Raw genomic sequence first — 19,154 nt, forward strand, 5'->3', positions numbered from 1 at the left:
AAAGTGACATTAATAGGACTGGTGTCCACTCATTTTCTCCCTCTGCTGAAGAGATGATCCACATGTCTTTATTAAGGATTTCAGCAATTCTGAAGTCAAATTAATTAGCAATAATCCTGAAGACTGGCTACAGCAACGTCCAATTTGGTGACAGAGCCAATGCACAACAAATTACATAGACTTCACATGTATTTTAATCACATGAATATGGATAATTATCTTCCTTTGTGCAGCACTTTTATAACTAAAGTAAAAAAGAAAAAAACTCCCTTCACTCAAGAAACCCCCCCACCCCCCCACGACTATAGCAAGCACACTTTTATAAAACTGTGTTTAATAGATGTTTCCATTACATTTTTTGTGTGTTCAAAACATATGTATTAGCAAAGTTATGGTATATTATGGGAAACAGAATAATTTACATGTTGTTTTGTACCACTTTCCAGTCATCCCGATAAGTGACATGGCTGCAAAGGAAGCATTAAGGAATTTAAGCAGATGTTATTATGGTGGCCATGCTGGTGTGTCTGGGTCACTTCCCTCAATTAGAGAGTTACAAGTGGACTACTCAACCATAAGCCTGGTTTTACACTTGTTTAATCCAGCAAAAAGGAGATAACTAATACTAAATACACAAACTAGTCTGACCACAGTGTGTTCGATCCACAAAAACATATATGCTGTAATGTACTCACACGTTTTCTTACTGACCACTCAAAGCAAGGCTGGACTGGGACAAAAAATCGGCCCAGGCATTTTGACTAGAGACCGGCCCACCAGGATAAAGATTGAAAATGTGACGTCATTCAGGGGTAAAACCGCAAAGGATTCTGGGAACTTGTGGCAAGAGGTACTAGCGCACGCAGGCTTTCAATTGAACTCAGTTACACAGCGATTAAAAAGAAACACAAAAAATGGCAAGAAGCTGTTGTATTATTAACTGCAACAGCCGGTCGCATGACAGCCACGGGAAGCCGATCGTTTTTTTTTTATCGGATTACGTCGTTGAAGAGAAATTTTTTTAAGCCATGTTTCCGAAGTAAGAGCCGACGACAGATGGTCTGGATATACCAAATATAACGTCCCAGAACACTCCAGCTCACATGTTAGTCTGCTCCAAGCATTCCCACAAAGGTCAGAGTTTTTTAGTCGTTAATGCGTCATTTTTCTTAACATAATTGGTGATATAGGTTACAAGCAAGTCTGGCGCTGAACAGAAATTGTCGCGCTATGATCCTTTGTTTATTGTGCATAAATAGTGAATTGTCCTGACACAATATTGCGTTTCACTCCTGTTATTACCATGGTACATTGACAAAAACATATACTTTTATTCACAGGATAAAACAGTTGTTTTGTATCACTAATTGTCCAGTACGATTACAGCATACAATATTATTGTCACTGCTACATTTCTGTGATGAACCAGAAATTATTTCCACTACTAATTAATTACCGTTGAGCTCAAAGGTTACATTAATAAACTGTTAACGAATGTGTATTTATGATGACGATTTGTGAGACTGGTAAACTTATGATACGTACGATGGTCTTTCGTTCTACACGGTGCGTTTCAAGGTCCTGTACCCATCCGTCGGTAAACTGTACCTGGGCTTGTTGCAGTGACCTGAAGTTACTAAACTTCATGAGTGTATGCACTCACTCCAAGAACCGTATAATTATAAATCTGAGCGTGGTGAAAGTTGGGCAGCACGCTAACGTCTTTTGTCCCTCTGCGTGCTCGTAAGGGTAACCCTTTCACACCTTTGATTTTTTCCTCGTATCTTTTCTTTGTCTTTTCGTCGAGTCTGTCTTTGTACGGACCGGCATTGTTCTCCTTTTGTTTTGTACATACCTTTTTTGTGCGGCAAAGAAAAAACAAGAATTTATTGGAATCGAAGAATGAACGTTTTGCGGTGCTGCAAATGCTTGCATTTGATGCGGTACTTGGATTGTTTTGCCACGAGTTCCCGGCATGCAATGCGCGAAAATCACGTGATTGCTAAACAAGGGGGCGGGTGCATTCAGCCTCCTCGGCTGTAATTGGTCCAGCCCAGAGTCGATCATGACCAATTGGCCAATCCAACACCTTTCATTATATATACCCTTCCTAAAAACAAAAAAACAAAAACATCGGCCCATAAAAACAAAAAATCGCCAGCGGCCCACCGGGCAAATGCCCGGTATGCCCAATGGCCAGTCCAGCTATGACTCAAAGTACTAGTTACATTTACCCATACATTCATTCATACTGTGCACTGTAAACCAAATCTGCCAGTCTGTACATGTAAATGTGCTGATTTGAGCTGCCCTCAAAAACAGAGTGTTCCTCTCTGCTGCCATTTTCAACCAACTGTGTCAAAAACATGAATGCATTTCCCTTCCATGATAAAGCAATGCCCTCTACAGGAAAAGCAACAGTACCTCATCCTTCTCTCTGTCCTTCTACTTACAATCCGCTTAGATTTTACACACACACACCTCCGATTTAGATGAATAGAGCCATCATTGCAGCAGAAAACCTTTTTTTTAAATTGCAAATTAGTAGTTTGTGGCCTCAAAAACATTGAGTTACAACAGTGTCCAATATAGTCAATGTTAATCCTGTTCACATCTTTTAAAGATTGCTTCATTTGCCAACTACCAAGTTACTTCAAGTATTACAGGAGATGTTAGTCCTAGCAAATGAGCCTGCATACATTTAAATCACCATGCGTTGGCTGTTATTTTCATTAGAGTCTACAATAAAACAGTATCCCCATGATGAGTAGCCAGAGTCCGTCCATTCCTCCTGTAATACTCCTGCAGTAATTCCAGGCTGACTGCAGCCACAGAGATGACACCTTAACCCGAGAAGTGACTTGGTAATACAGACAAGACATCATTTGCTTCGAGGCTTTTACCTTGAAGGAAAGAAAACATATTTTGAAAATAACCCTTCACTCTAGTTTCTGCCTCTAAGTGGTAAATGTAAGACCTTTATACGAGTCTCGAGATGGAAATGATTTGCAAAACACATGCTGTTTCTGCTTTCAAATGATGTACTTGAAGTTACAGAGCACCTTAATGGTTTTCGGGAAATGCCACTTTTGTGTTGGAGTGCTGTGAAATGTGTACGCGCTTCTTGTTAAAGGATAACCTTCTCTCCTCGCTCCTGCGCATTAGAGGAAAAATGTGTGTTGCCTATAGCTGTGTCGGCACATCGGGGGAATGTCGCACGCGTGTGTGTGAGAGTCTGCTCTGATAGCGTGTCAGACTGAATTAGCCTCCGTTTGGCGTGAGCCTGGCACACACTGCTGCCTGCCCTCTGCCCACCACCCCACATATGTGGCCCAGATTAGAATTAATAACCAGCACTGCCAATCATGCTTTAATCACAATAGCTTTGCATTTAGGGGGCAGTGGGAGGTCACAGACATCTGGGCTTTAGGATGGCCAATCTGGAGCAGCTAATAAGGCAAGTTTGCACAAGTGTGTGTGTCGGTGCTCCCCTGATGGACTCATTTTGAGTGTTGGTGGTGGCAGCTGCTCAGGTGAGCCCCAGAGACTGACAGGAGGACTGCAGGGTGTTTTAAAGTGCAGAACCAAAAAAAACAACAACACACCAGCTGGAAAATATAAGACAGATTAGTGTATAAACTTTATGTTTTTGTCTATCTGAATGGATCAGTATTATGAGTAATATGTGGACCAATGACAGGACATCAGTTAGCGCAAAAGACCAGCATTGTTATTAGCAGCCAGTAATATTATGTACATACAGCATTCTCAAGTCCAAATGTCATGGGAGGTATTTCACTTCCAACATTATTTAATTGACCTTTCCTAGATGACGGTCCTTCGGACGGAGGATAGCATCTGGGAGCAGACAGGTAATCTGTACAGATGGAAGGATTTAGAACACTTAAGGCCCATCAGAGGCCAAGAAGTTTCTTCAAAACGGCTTCTTGAAAAAGCACTACATACCATAGACTGTATGTAAAGATTGTTGTAGCCCCTATGGCACAACCCTCTATTTTCAGACTCTGACTTCAAAGCCTTAGTGACAGAGTTTTGACCAGTATTATGGAGTTGTGGAGTAAGTAGATGAGATTTAGATTAGTGGGTGCAGTGCAAGTTATCAGGTAATCCTGATATCAGCAAGCTGAATTCATAAACTGTATGGAGAGCAAAAAAAATGCTATGCCAACTCCACTCAGTGGTCAATGGTGGAAGAACTCCTGAAAACAAAGTGAATATCGGGGCCAGTTGCATAAATTCATGAGCCAAGCTTCGTGTAACAGTCGGTGAATATTTTAATTTGGATGTACAGTTTTGACTAGAGATGGACCGATCCGATATTACGTATCGGTATCGGTCCGATACTGACCTAAATTACTGGATCGGATATCGGAGAAAAATAAAAAATGTAATCCGATCCATTAAATATCACGAAAGCACCTCACAAAACTTGCAACACACCGTAACTCACCTCAGAACGTTAGCAGTCGGAGCAGTATGCGTCACGTGATAGAGCGGCTGTGGCATGCGGGACCTGTCGGTGGTCTGGATAGCATTTGGAGCTTCGCTAGCAACCCGGCATTTCATCTCCGACAAAGTTATCCCCGAGAGAAGTAAAGCACGTGTGTAAGTCCATCTCTGAATGTTTGTAAAGCATTCCCACGTTAAGCTTAACGAGCGACTGCCTCTCGCTCTCCGGCTGCTACTTCAATCGTGAAACTGCTTAAATGATCAGCTGATCGGCTTTTCTGTCGCGAGTCTGTCTCTCTTGTTTGTTTTTGGTCCACTTTGCACCAGAAAGAGGAAACCAACGGCTGAACAACAGCAGCACGTTTAAGCTTGATAAGCTGTTGTTAGAATTTATTTAATATTACTTTCTACACCAGGATCTTTTTCTACGTAGCTGACGGCTGGTAACTGTGCAGGGGCGGATCTAGCAAAGTTTAGCCAGGGGGGCCGATAGGGCATTAACTGGGAAAAGGGGGCACAAAGACATACTTTTCTTTCTTATTCTCATTTAAAATGTCGAGCTTTTAATAAATAATTATCTGACACCCAAAGTTTTAATTTGATGTAAAATGAATAGAAGTCGATTACTGTATATAGTGACTATTAAGTCTAATATATATACCCTAGTAAGCTATAGTACTTTTTACTTTGGGAAGGTACCATCTGTGCAGTCTGCAATTTTGTTGAAGAAAGATGTTGAATCTATTTAATATTTCTTGAAAAAGAATTGATTTCTGTGCATTTTTTTTTCACACTGCATCAAATTAAGGTTGATTACGTCGATTAAGCATCATGAGGTGGAGCGTGAGGGGTGGTTCCCTATTTTTTATTTATTTATTTTTGTTGTTGCTGGGAGTTGGAACCCTATTAGTTAGGTTGCTTAATATTTACGCTAAGTACTCTTTAAAATACCAGAATAGGGAGGATGGTGTAGGTCTAAGTTTATTAGATTGATCAGTATTGCTGAACTATGAAATATTTTTTTTGTATACAGGTATAACAGAATAGCTTTAGTGTAGTTGTTGTTTTAAACTTGAGTATGAACTTGCAGACTTGCAAAATGCAGCAAGATATTTTAAAAAACAGTTTTGTTGATTAAAAAACACTATATCGGATTCATATCGGTATCGGCAGATATCCAAATTTATGATATCGGTATCGGTATCGGACATAAAAAAGTGGTATCGTGCCATCTCTAGTTTTGACATTTTCATTTTACTGTATTGAAGTTTTGTTTGATGCTTGAAAAGTTCTGTGGTGGATGGATAACAAAAGATCACTGTTCATCACCCATTTCCACTAAACAGATGGCACAGGTTTGCTCACTTCACTGTTATTTTGTATTAATGACACAGAGACCATCTCCCAACCTGGTAACACAAATCAACTCTTTACCCAGTAGGTTTAAATGTTTTGTTTGTTTTAAAAAATAAAAATAAAAATAAAAATCGTGAACAGTGCAATAAAAGTGATTCACGGTTAGTCACGAACATACCACCAATGTTTCACCTCAATAAACAGCTATAGAGCAGTATAAGAAGTAATGTGTGGCTCTAAAGCCATTTACAGATTCTTTGTAAGAAAACTGAAGAACGTCATGAAGAACTTCACATGTATAAATCTGACTTTTTCTGAATACCATAGACCTGCCATCAGCTGCACACTTTTGACCACATTCATGTGACTTCATGACGTTTGTGTATGAAGGGACGATATGTGTGCATAATAAAAGGGCCTCATAGATTGCTCAGTCTCAGGCTACACTAATATGGGTCATAACTAATAACTGGTTGTGCCACCACTGCCACCAACTTCAATTAAGTATTTGTAATAACTAAGAGCTACAAATGAGAGAGAGAGGGAATATAATAATAATAATAATAATAATAATAATAATAAATTGTACAGCGCTTTGAAAAGCGTTGTACAATTCCACTATTCATTCACACACTGGTGGAATGAATAGTGAAGAAAATTATGTCATGAATGAATGAAAAGCAGTTTGGTCTTTGGAGTATTCAAGGTGTCCCAAAGTTTTCCACTCGAAATTTGATTAGTCTAGCACCGTGAGTGCACAGAACACGTCGTCATTTTAATTTGGCTCAAAGAAAAACCTTGCAGAACGTCTTGAGAGCATTTTTGATATTCCCCCCCCCCCCACACCCTCAATACAATTACTGCCAGTGTAAATAAAAGGTAAGGTGTACTTTATTTTAATCAGCCATTATGGTACCAAGTGCTGAGGAAATGAAGTGTTTCAGGTTCTTCTGCACTCCCACAGTGACAAAATAAAAATACAGATTAATAGTAATTAAGTATAACCTAACGGGAAACCATAATTTCTTCACTTGAACCAAGTTTATTTAGGTACATTTAGTTTACTTTTTTATTTTTATTTTTTTTAAACAAATTTACTCCCCCCCCCAACTTCAGAAACATACATCAATATTTAAAAAGTGAAATATTAACTCAGAAATACTAACATTAAACAACAATAGCCAAGATTGCATAACACAGATTGACTGATCAAACCAAAACAGAACTGCAACATTTGTTGCCATGGTAATATTTAGTTCAGGCAGTTGTTAGCTAAACATTATGCATCAAAGGACACATACCAGCTTTATGTTAGTCAGGGTAAAATTCCAAAATAGGATTTTAAGGCGATTTCTTGATCATCTTAAATATGCTGTGGAACACAGCATCAAGCAGCACAATCCACAACATTACTGCTTATGTTATTGCTACTAAGCTGATCATGAGCTTCTTGGAGTCTTTGTTTCTGGACACTATGACGAACTCCATAGCCAAAGTATACGATCAGACCTGAGAAAAGGGGATAGCATGCCATGAACTTACTGTCTTTATTCCTTAATACATCTATATGCTCTCTACAATGATGCAAACCTGGAAGAATAAAAGCATTTGATAGCAATCCTAGTTACCTGAAATGGCTGAAAATGCACGCTCTTACCAATTGCCATCCAAACAGCATAGCTGACCCAGGTTTCTCCTTCCAGTTGAACCATCAAGTAGGTATTAATGAAGACACTTAAAACTGGAATTACAGGTACACAGGGAACCTGCAGAAGGATATGAACCCATGACTGATTTATGCATGTCATTTTGACTTTAGAAGTTACACTTTTTCATTGTTTTTCCTAAGTAAAAAGGCCAAGTGTTTTCTTTTTCAAGCAGGGACAGACAGTACCAGTACTCTCCTTACTAGTCCTTCTTTTTGGAGTTTAACAAGAAGAAGAAAAAAAATGTCAGCCAGCATTTGCCCACTGGTTGCCCTCCCTTTAGTAAACATGCCGTACATTTATTTGCTATAAACTTTCTGTGCCCTGCAACAGACCCTTAGTGAGGCCCAGCAACTGACCCCCAAATAAGCTGTATTCAATGAAAATCAATAGAAGCAGACTTTCAAGAAGCATGAAATCCTACATTTGGAACCAAGCGCCCAACACCATCTGCTTTACCATGAAAGAAGCTTTAGTCCTGCTCTGTGGCTGCCTCCAGATGATAACAACGGCAAGGACCAATGTCAGCACGAGGACAGAGACGAGGAGCACGCTCCATAGTTCCCGTCTGCTGAGTGAGTACAAGGCCTCAGACAGGAGCACGGTTAAAACGATTACCAGGAACACTGGGGAGAGGTCGGAGCTGTCAGAAAACATAATACTAGGATTTTGTTTCATTTCTGCATTCTTAATAGCAAAAATTATTTTTAATGAATAGTGTTAGCAGTATCTGCTCAAGATACAAAGTATCAAAGTGAAGCAGCTGTCAGGAGCCTCAGCAAATCAGGTGGGGTGTGTGTGGCGGGGTGATAAAGGATGACTCACAGATAATGATGGTGAGAATGGTGACATTTTTAGAGGTGCGGTGGGTAGCTCGAAATGGAGGCCTGAGCACATCCCTTATTGAGAATGGCTCCAGTCTGAGGACAAAACCAGCATTATCTTTGTACCTGAAACAAACAAACAAAAACAGTCAGGCTTACATCTAATCTGGAACTCTTGTTTGACCAAGTCATTTGCAGTAGAACATACACATGCCAAATGTTTAAAACAGACATTTTACCTTTTCATGAAAAAAAAAAAAAAAAAAAAAAAGGCTTATTTTGAATTTGATAGCAGCAACACCTCAAGATTCGGGACAATGCCCTGTTTACAACGGTACACAGTTGTAAACAGAGCATTTGGGAAAACACCTGGGAATTATAGATAACAGTTGCTTGACTTTTGGAAGAGGAACATGGTCACATTCTTCTTGTATTTTTAATGTCAAAGTTGACTGCATGGTGGGCATTTCAGCACACTAGTACTATGAATCTGTGTTGTTGCAATAGCTGCAGTTAAGCATCATCTTGATTTAAAAAAAAAAAAAAAACAACATCTTGCTGAAAAGCATGTGTCGTGCTCAAAAAAAAAAAAAAAAAAAGCTGTACATACACTCATGAGTAGGGATGGGTACCGGTGTCCGGTGCCATCTGACATAAACTGTAGTAACCAGACCGAAAAGCAGCGCACATTTCGGTGCTTTATTTTGGTGCTTTTTTTTTCCTGAGCTGTGATACACTTTAGATTCTAGCCTTCTAAGTTTCCGAGGATAGTAGGCGGGTCCAGGTACATATGTTCTTTTAGAGCAGAGCTACAGATTAAAAATGCCCAAGGTGAAGTGTTCAAAAGTCTGGCTTTACTTCACAGCAAAATATGCAAACTCAGCAGCCTGCAACAAGTGCTTTAAGCTGATACTGTGATCTGGGGCCTGGATCTCCTCCATACCTGCTTCATACCCTGGAGGACGGGGCTATGGCTCCCCACACTCCCTAGCAGATCGTTACATGGAGAAACCTTTGGAATACAAGCATGCTGATCCACACAGGTGTACACACGGGTGTTCACAGACACCTTTCTTGGCTGCTGCCTCAAAGCACATTGTGCGCTGTCTATCTTGCGTGCTGCACAATATCGTTTATTATCTAGTATCTACTGATATCTACTGCTAGCTAGTTTATTGTGATGGTGCCTTTTTTTTTTTTTATTATGTTGCTCTTTGTTGTTTGCTTTCTCTTCTGTTTTTTTTCTCCATACAGGTGACCCAGGTGTTTTGTTTGTTTTTCTTTTTTTTTTTCTCTTTCTTCCCCCCCTTCTCACCGTCTCTTCTCCCCTTTGGTTTTCTTTCTCTCCCTCTCTTTCTTTCATTCTTTCTCCCTGTCCTATCCCCCAGTCATGTCTGTCCCGTTTGTAGCAACTGAAAATAAAATAAATTCATAATTATAATAAAGGTCAATCAAATGGACCAATATGGCAAGGCCATGATGATCCACTTGGTAAAATAAATCCACTTGGCATCTTTCTTGGCCTTAAGACAACAATTCTGATGGCTAAAGATCCAAACAGGACGCAAAAAAAAATAAAAAAAAATAAAAAAAAATAAAAAGTGATACTGTGATACTGTGCAAAGGAGGCAACACCTCGAATCTGATGAAACACCTGGCGACGCATAGCGTTTTTTTTAAAAGCCGAGAAATGCGCCGTATTTGATGGCAGCAGCCGTTCTTCTCTGCGTGAGTAGCTTAATGTTGTTCGTGTGTAATTTACGTTGAGTAGGCTAACCACGTCATTACATTAATGCATTTAAGGTGAACTAGCAAACATCATCGTAGTTACATGCGGCTGTCTTCTTGTTTGATGGCAGATACTCCCTTCACCCTGGCCAAAAAGGCTAAAATGACCAAAGAAAAAGTGGAAAACAGTTAAACATGAGAGGTTTTTGGACAAAGTTTGTGTTTTTTTTTTTTTCCATTGATTAAGCACTGCTTCCAGCCAAGAGTGATACCATATATGCCCCATAGCTGCAGAAAAGGCTAACATTGTTATCTTTTTACAAAAAAAACAAAAAAAACAAAAAACAGCTGAACATGAGAGGTTTTTGGACCAATTTTGTGTTCTCCATTCTTTAAGCACCGGTTTGAGCACCGTTTAAGCACCGGCACCGTTTCAAAAGTACTGATTTGGCACCGGTATCGGATAAAACCTAAACGATACCCATCCCTACTCATGAGTGTATCTTGTTAATCTGGGGTTATATATCAGTTACTTTCAACGGCTCTCTCTTCAGGATAGAATGATTGTACAACATGCATATATAATCAAATGATTGGGATGAATAAAATACCATAAACCATTAAATATCAGTGTATACATTTTATAGGTTATCTGTGTTTTAATGTGATTAAAATAAAGGTGTATTAGATTTGCAAATCATTAGTACCATGAAGTTCTGCCTAAAGTTTGTGAGCTCACATAAATTAATTTGTATATATGTACTTAGCATTTTGTCCCAATGCTATTTTGCACCAAGTTTAAAGTTTGCATTGTATAAATGCTGTAAATGTTCTTCCAGTGATGTAGGATACATCATCTATTAACTAAACTCAAGACGATAAGTCAAAACAGTAGTTGATCCATTCTAAAGATATTGGACAGGATGGGCTTTGGGTGCTCGAAGCATAAAAGCACTATCCATCCATTCACCCATTTGCTTCCGCTTATCCTTTTCAGGGTCACGGGGGATGCTGGAACCTATCCCAGCTGTCATAGGGCGAGAGGCGGGGTACACCCTGGACAGGTCGCCAGTCTGTCGCAGGGCTAACACACAGGGACAGACAACCATTCGCACTCTCATTCACACCTATGGGCAATTTAGATTTTTCAGTTAACCTGGGGATAAAAGCACTATGCATGTACAAATTGATTTGCAATCTTTATTCTACTGGCTAGTTTGTTTTGGTTTTTTTTACAAGAATATATTGTTTTTTAGTGAACAGTAGCATATGTTAATTTGTTAGGCTGAGTACTAACCTTAATATAAGAAGGCATACTGCAACAAGAGTGTATGCAAAAATGGTCCCAATAGAGCTCATGTCCACCAGTGCCTTGAGGTCAAATAAAAGGACCATGAAAGCTGCAAAAAGAGCAACACACACCCAACTACAGATGACACAAAAGTCTACAATTTAACACTTATCAAAAATGTTTAGACACATATATCAATCACCTGGATCACCTGCTGAGAAAGAAAAAAGAAAACAAGCAGAAAAGAACAAGAGTAATAGAATAAACAGCATCACAATGATATATGGGAATATGACAGTAAATACTAAATATTAAAGATTATTGTGCAGCACGTAAGATCAACAGAACACAGTGTGCTTTGAGGTAGGAGCCAAAAAGGGTGTAGTTTGTGGGTGTGATCACCCGTGTGTACACCTGTGAGCATGGACGCGCTTGTTTTTTTAAAAGGTTCCTTCATGTAATGATCTGCTAGAGGGTGTGGGGGGGGCCACAGCCCCGTCCTCCAGGGCATGAAGCAGGTATGGAGGAGATCAAAACTCCAGACATCCAGAGGCCCCCAGAACACAAGAGACCAAGGAAGACCAACAGAGGGGCAGCCGCACCACTGTCCCAGTAAGAGCTGAGGAGAGTCCCAGATGAGGGCTCACTCAGCAGCCGCGGAGCAGAAGCCAGGGGGAGTTGCAGTGACGTGCCCGTGAGCTCCGCCGGCCCCCAGCTGTGCCTGAGTGACCGAGCCCCAGGCCGAGAGGCCGGGGGCACCCCACCTCCGAAGGGGCCCAAGCGAGCCCCAGGCTCCAGGCCCCAATAAGCGGCCGCCAAGGAGTGAGCAGGTGTGTACCTGGACGCCCATCCCCGGACACAAAGAACCACCAACACACCGATGTCTGAGGGAGTCCGCCACTGGCAGGGGAAGTGGTGGTGGGGGGAGATAGGCCTCCAAACCTTGGAGGGCCTGAGATGTCCCCAGAGAGGTGGCGTCTGATACCCAACCTGACATATAGACACAGACATACAGGCACACACAGACACAAACATCCATCCCCACCCTCATGCTCTCATATGCACTTACTCCACACTCAACCAACGTGGAGACAGACATAAAGAGACGCTGTACACACGATCACACTCCCCAAGCGTACTCTACGAACCGGGTCTAGGTACCCTTGCCCCTGGAGGGGGGAACTGCACCCAGACCCAGGTGGTGTTACCCTTTTCCCTGCGGTGGGGGGAGGCAGACCGTCCCGACTCCGCAGCAGCAGGGAGGCCCCACATTCCAGACCCCAGTCGGACGGCCAACTCCAGGTGATTGATATATGCATTTTTTTTTAGCTGCCCATTCTGTTGGTTTTTGTTTTTTGCCCTTCTCCCCCGTCCCTCTTCTCAGCTGTTTCTCTTTCCCTCTTTCTTTCTCCCCTTCTTTCCCCCAGTCAAGTCTGTCCCGTATTCAGCAAGTGAAAATAAAATAAACAATAAAAGGTGAATCAAATGGACCATTACGGCAAGGCTGGGATGGTCAATTTGGTAAAGTAAATCCGTTGGGCATCTTTCTTCGCCTTTAGACAACAATTCTGATGGCAAAAGAGCCAAACGGGACAGGCAAAAAAAAAAAAAAAAAAAAAAATGTTTAGACACTAATTTGCTTTGACATTTTGTCAAGGAGCAACAGAAAGACCCTGTGTGCAGAACTAGAGGCATCAATGACAACTACAACATTAAATAAGATAAAGCCTCAAACGAAGCAGCTTTACAAATTCAGAAAAAGTGAGAAGGTAACAGAAAATCTATGTTAGTCCCAAAAGTTTGATTCTGTCCATCTGGACGTAACGTTTTCAGTGGGAGATTTATTTACCTGGACAATTGAGCATGCATCAAGACACTATGTTAGATTTACTGGTTGGAACCATTTGAATGCTTATGTCAGTAGCCTCCACCTACAAAATAATTCCAGTTTTGGGTGTTGACATATTGTTGCCCCTCTGCTGCACCTGTTTTTGATTTTGTGAACACCAAAAAAGTTGAAATTGGTTAATAACCTATTTGCTAGGGGTTAAAAAGAGCTGCCTTACCAGCCACAGCTCCTGAGGACAATGTAGCCAAGACAGGACTTTGCCTGGAACTCATGTAGCTGAGTGGCTTGAAGAGCAGGCCGTCTCTGGCCATGGCATACAGCACCCGTGGCATTGGCAACATCACTCCCAGCAAACTGTGAATGACGTATCAACTGCATTTTAAACGTGAAATTACAGGTACAGCAAGTTGCACATCACAGACTTCACAGATGAGCCATAACTACAACAAAGAATGAGATGTAGTTTTATATGCCGTTTATTTGGCTTTGGTAGCACAAACACATACAGGATAGACAAGCAAAGCCACTTATAACAAGAGCTGAACTATGATTTCTGACAATAAGGAGAGCTTCTTTCTACCATTCTTTTTACTTTGTTGCCTATAAGATGGTTAGTACTGGACTCTGGATATTTTCCATCATCATGTTGTACTGAGGTTGAATTATTTTCATTTTTGACAACTAATAAGCCAAATAATGGCTTATTAGATTATGTTCATGGAGCTGCAGCCTTAAGCAGTCTGCTATTCCTCTGGTAACTCCAGTCATTGAAATTGACTTCGCAGGTAGTTGTGGCATTTGTGCATGTGAATGAATTAACATGCATCTCGTTCGACAACTTCTCCAGTTTCTGTGATTTAAATTCTAGTATTTAAACAGTCCATTACTTAGCTCTATTTATCATGTGTGTGTGTGGAACTTGGCATACTATGTATTTAGTTTCACATACGATATATACTACACCAAATCTCTGTATAGCTTACAAGGCAATATATTAATCATGATTAGTACTAGTCAGCCTGAGCAAATGGGGTCAAGTATTCCACTGCTTTGAAGTCATTACAGGCTACATCATCACAGATTGCCCTTGCTGCTTTTAGAAAAATGGTCAAATTTCAACACCCCCTGATGCCAGTGAGGGGCAAAGAACCTTTTTTTTTTCTTCAGGTAAATCAGGCAATTGTGCACAACAATTTAACAAAAAGAAAGAAAAGATTTCTGTAGCACTAAAGTAAATTTAAGCATGCAGTTTTAACAATTGTGTAAATGAATTTAGCAATTGGAACTGACTCAGTGTTTTACAGGTGTACAAATCATTACCTTGTTGACAGTGCACAAAGGGATCCTACAGCAACAGCATACTTTGCAGGCTCCCAGCCAATGTACTCAAAGGCCACAGGTAATGGACTGTGAGCGTCAAGCAGATAGTAGGGCATCATAAGTGTCAGGGAAGCCGACACGCCAAAAAAAGCCACGAAGCAAATAAGCAGGGATACCACAATCCCAAGAGGTATGGCTTTCTGTGGGTTCTGCACCTCCTCTCCTAGAAAAGCAGATGAATTAGACGTACACTTCCTGATTCAGCAAACAATCTAATAATGAAATGATCTACACACAGATGAGCCAAAACAATCAAATAAACAGACCAACAGATTATTTTGCAACAAAAGCACAAACACTATACTGACAAAAGTACTGAGTCACTTGCACATTACACCTACAGGAAATTTATGACATCCTATTCTAGGCCTACAGGCATTAATATAGAGTCGGTCTCCTAAAACGGCGCCGCAACAGAGAAGGGCCTTTTCCAAACTGTTCCCACAAAGACTTCCCTTCCCTGGAACTAAGCGCCTGGGCCAAACACAGACAGTCTTATAGCTTTATCCAACCTCCAAAGCTTAAGAGTTAGTACAATGGAGGCAACATTCTCCTGGCAGTCATCAAAACTAGATTTGTCCACGAGATTTCCAGATAGCAAAGTGTGTGGAGTGATTTTTATTATAATTTTATTTTATTATTCTTGTTGCATGTTGAAGCTCTACTTGGAAGCTTGTTAAGATCCAACCATGCAAAATATGATTTTTTGCCATCTTTCAAGTGGTCTTAAACTTTTGCTAGGGATTTGTATTTATTTATTTTTTTTCAATATACATGTGTGTACACACACACACACACACACACACACACACACACACACACACACACACACACACACACACACACGATAGCTATGTTTTGATAACCATCTCTCTATCGTAGTTCTATCTGAGATAGGATTTACGATCATCTCACAAATATCATCAAAGCACAGCTTTCTCCCCGTTTGTCTCCCATAGGGAACCATTTTAAAACAGCTCATAGAGTAAAAAGTAGGGTGTCGTCACACTGCAACCACATCACTATTATTAACTCTACAAACATGCAAATTGAGTATTCTGTAGTCCGGAAGTTGCTTCTGCTCACAGTGAATTTTCCCAACACAACATAGTTTTCTCTTGGAAAGCATTTATTTCAGAACTTAAAGGCTGTTTTCTTTCCTTTGCTTCAACAACATATATCCTGATGTTTTCTGAAAATCCACCAGGTAGAAGAATAGGCATACTCAGAATTTACTCAGAAATTTCCTGCCAATTTGTAGCTAAGTTACTGTGGTTGTACTTTGCAATGCCACTTACATTTGAATGTGGAATATCCTGGATGGAAGAAATTTCACAAACTAAACTGAATAATTAAGAGATGTGACCCGGTACTTTTGTCCACATAGTGCATTACAGACTGGAATATAATAAACAACCTCACAGGGCAAAATGTTTGTGGCCAGATGAAAGGTAACAAAGTTAATCCTACTCAAGAGTACCAGTAGCAACAATGCAGTCAAATCCAAAGAAAGCATAGAAACAGGTTGCTGCCCCGGCCAAAGTTCCATCAAAACCAAAGGGGAAAAAGCCGCCAACACCAAAGTCAACAGTTTCATTCGGCTCAAGTTTCCTGCACAAAAGCAACAGTAGTTTCATGACATGATATCACAATGGAAATATCCACATTAATGATGTACATACTATCAGACAAATTGGTTTTCTGCTTATATAAAAGTTATACATATGACTGAGCAATTTGAGAAATCTTAAATATACCATGAAACTATAAAGAGCACAAACAGGGGGAAAAAAGTTGTGAATGAAATAAATCGGATTGTCTATTTAGATCAAGTCTCCTCACCATTTGGGATAAGCATTCTCACGTGGTGGCAGGCAGCTATGAATATACAGTACTGTGTAAAAGTCTCCATTACCCCATTCAAGCTACCTCTTCTTACTAAGCTCTTTAGATCTCCATTACCCCTCATTTCTTTATACTTTGCTCCCAAAGTAAGACTGGGCATCTTGTTTTTGTTTAAAGAAATAGTTCTCCTGTCTTCTTGAAGGTCTTTCAAAGTTTTTCTTTGGACACTGGTTGCTTTTTCAATAATTCCTGTCTATTCCTCGTACCTGACTATCTTCAGAGTTTTGTTGATCACTTAACACCAACCTATGAATCATCCAAGTGTGCAAAGGGCATGCAAGGAATGAACCAGAGCCAATGTTAAACTCCAGTATGCCAAAAATAAATACACAATAGAGGAAACTGGAGAACTTGAGAAACAAGGAAGAATTGGCAAGCCTAAACTATCAAACAAATTTAATATTGAACAAATATTTTATTTTAAGGGAAAAATGCTAACCATCTAACTAAGCCTATGAGAAAAGTGTGTAGTAATTAGTCTAGCAAGAGTTCCAAGAGTTTTTAAAAAAATATTCTGTGGACTAACAAGATAGAAGTTACAAAATGTGTGGCATGACATTAAATCAGGCAGTTCATGCTTGGAAACCCTGTGTGAAGGCTGAATTAAGTTCTGCAAAGGAAAGTCGGCTGAAATTCTTCCACAGATCAAGACAGATCACCGGTTATTGTAAAAACTTGATTGTAGTACATATTGTCCCTGTTATCTTTCTCTAATATCAAAATTTGTTTGATGATCTGAAACATGCTGGTGTGACAAACATGAAACCACTAAGGGGGTAAATACTTTTTCACAGTACTGTGTCCAGCATAGTAAAAATTTTCAAATATAAACTGAAACCTAAAACTGACTTTTGCAGTACACGAAAAAAAAAAATCTATCAGAATGTGAATGAAAATTAGCATAAATAAAACTTACATAATTTCCCAAGTTGCATTTAGAACTGTCTTTTTACTGATGTGCCAGTTTTTGAGATCTCCTTTTATAAAGCCAGAAGTGATGATAAAAATCAACACAGTCACATTTACTGCTGTAAAAACAGTATTCACAATTGCAGACTCCTTCAGACCATATGCAAGCACCCCTGAAAACAGAGGGAAAGATATAAACAGATGTACTTTACCTTTAAGAATGTTTTTCCATCTATGATACAAATAATACTTCATGTCAAAATTGCAAATGTCACCAGCAAGCAACATAATCAGCGCAGCAGCAAAGAAGTCTGGGTATTCAGCCAAGCCAGGTGAGTCCATTGGTGTGTGTTCCCCTAGATGCTTAGCCATAACATTGTGTATCAGGTCATCAAATGCTCCAGTCCAGGCTTTGGCTATACTAGATGTTTCTAAGGAGAAGTTCAAAAAACAAGGCATGGAAGATAACTCCATTAATTGTTATTGTAGGGTCTTTACCAATATAAAAGGCCTCAATGTGACTGTTGTGATTTGACACTATACAAATAAAACTGAATAAAATCAGCTTTTACAAAACATTTGAGACTAAGGGTCATCTTGTGTAAAGAAGTAAATATCAAATTTTTTATATTAAATATGATCAAACTCCCTACAAATAGAATCAAATAAAAATAAATAAGTTCAGGCAGTGTCAGCTTTAACATTTGTCTGTTTTTTCACACTTTCTACCATAAACTACTGCAAAAACTGGATTTGATGCACAACTACATCACTTGGCATACTGCATTTATGTATTTTGTCAAATACATGGTAAAGATGTATAGTGCCCCCTGAATTCCACTTACCAATGAGATAGGACAGCAGCAGATTCCAGCCAGTCACAAATGCCCACACTTCTCCTATAGTCACATAGCTGTAAAGGTAGGCCGAGCCCATCTTTGGCACACGAGCACCAAGCTCAGCGTAGCACAATCCTGCAAAGACTGAAGCCACTGCAGCAACCAGGAAAGAGATGACGATACTAGGACCAGCCACTTCCCTCGCCACCTCCCCTGAGAGCACGTAAACCCCTGCTCCAAGCGTGCCGCCAACACCCAGGCCAATCAGATCCAGGCTGGTCAAGCATCGGCAGAAGTTGGACTGCTCACCTGCTGGCTCCAAAGGCTTCTTACGGGCCAGGGAACGGATGAACGCTAACACAGAACGTATTCTGAAATCAGTAGTACTGTGATTTAACAAAACAACCAACACCAGTCAAGGATTCAAGTATTATGTGGCCTCTCTGTGCCTGACTTTTTCTGGCTTGAAGTTATAATGAAAAGGCCAAAACAAACATTACCTGCTACTCATTTCACAGGTGCTTAGATCTGTTTCTGCTGTGTGGACTAGAAGAGGGGAGAAGAAAAAAAATCTCTTCTCTTTCCAGCTAACAGCCCTGCAGACTGCTGCAGCGGCACACCTGACATCAATTCAGCTAATCAGCATGAGGATGTTCAGGCCTCCTGTCTCACTGCTTCTATCAATGAATTGTCAACAGTATGAGGTATATATGCTGCATGTGATGGAAACACTTTAATATGCCTTGCACAGATAGAAATATGAATTTAATACTGTTTCTATTTCACAGTAGAGTGTAGATAATGCTGTTTCCAGAAACTGGGAATTGTTTGTAGTGAACAGACACATAACAGAAAGCCCCAGATGTGGCAGCTAACCAAATACCTCTTGGCCTTCAC

General features: G+C 40.2%; 1 protein-coding gene across 3 annotated transcripts; it reads right to left on the bottom strand.

Moving 5' to 3' along the window:
- Positions 1-6,721: 6,721 nt before the first annotated feature.
- LOC146561520 (cationic amino acid transporter 2-like) lies at positions 6,722-18,912 on the bottom strand. Of its 3 annotated transcripts, none has more exons than XM_085297670.1 (12): positions 18,758-18,909; positions 18,264-18,643; positions 17,694-17,849; positions 17,426-17,591; positions 16,085-16,215; positions 14,545-14,767; positions 13,442-13,578; positions 11,382-11,484; positions 8,358-8,482; positions 7,992-8,158; positions 7,484-7,592; positions 6,722-7,335 (listed from the first exon to the last, which is right to left on the bottom strand). In XM_085297670.1, exons 1-12 carry the CDS (start codon positions 18,766-18,768, stop codon positions 7,214-7,216), a joined length of 1,830 nt encoding a protein of 609 aa, XP_085153796.1. In that variant the 5' UTR covers positions 18,769-18,909; the 3' UTR covers positions 6,722-7,213. The 3 variants fall into 3 exon arrangements, with proteins under 3 accessions (XP_085153796.1, XP_085153797.1, XP_085153798.1); XM_085297671.1 differs by having other exon boundaries at positions 6,723-7,335; positions 18,264-18,628; positions 18,758-18,908; XM_085297672.1 differs by lacking the exons at positions 6,722-7,335; positions 7,484-7,592 and having other exon boundaries at positions 8,013-8,175; positions 18,758-18,912.
- Between the last annotated feature and the right edge of the window lie 242 nt (positions 18,913-19,154).

The sequence above is a fragment of the Mchenga conophoros genome, linkage group LG13, assembly GCF_057382185.1.
Source record: "Mchenga conophoros isolate Kocher_MC1m ecotype Shallow Benthic linkage group LG13, M_conophoros_male_GT1.1, whole genome shotgun sequence".
NCBI lineage: Eukaryota > Metazoa > Chordata > Actinopteri > Cichliformes > Cichlidae > Mchenga > Mchenga conophoros.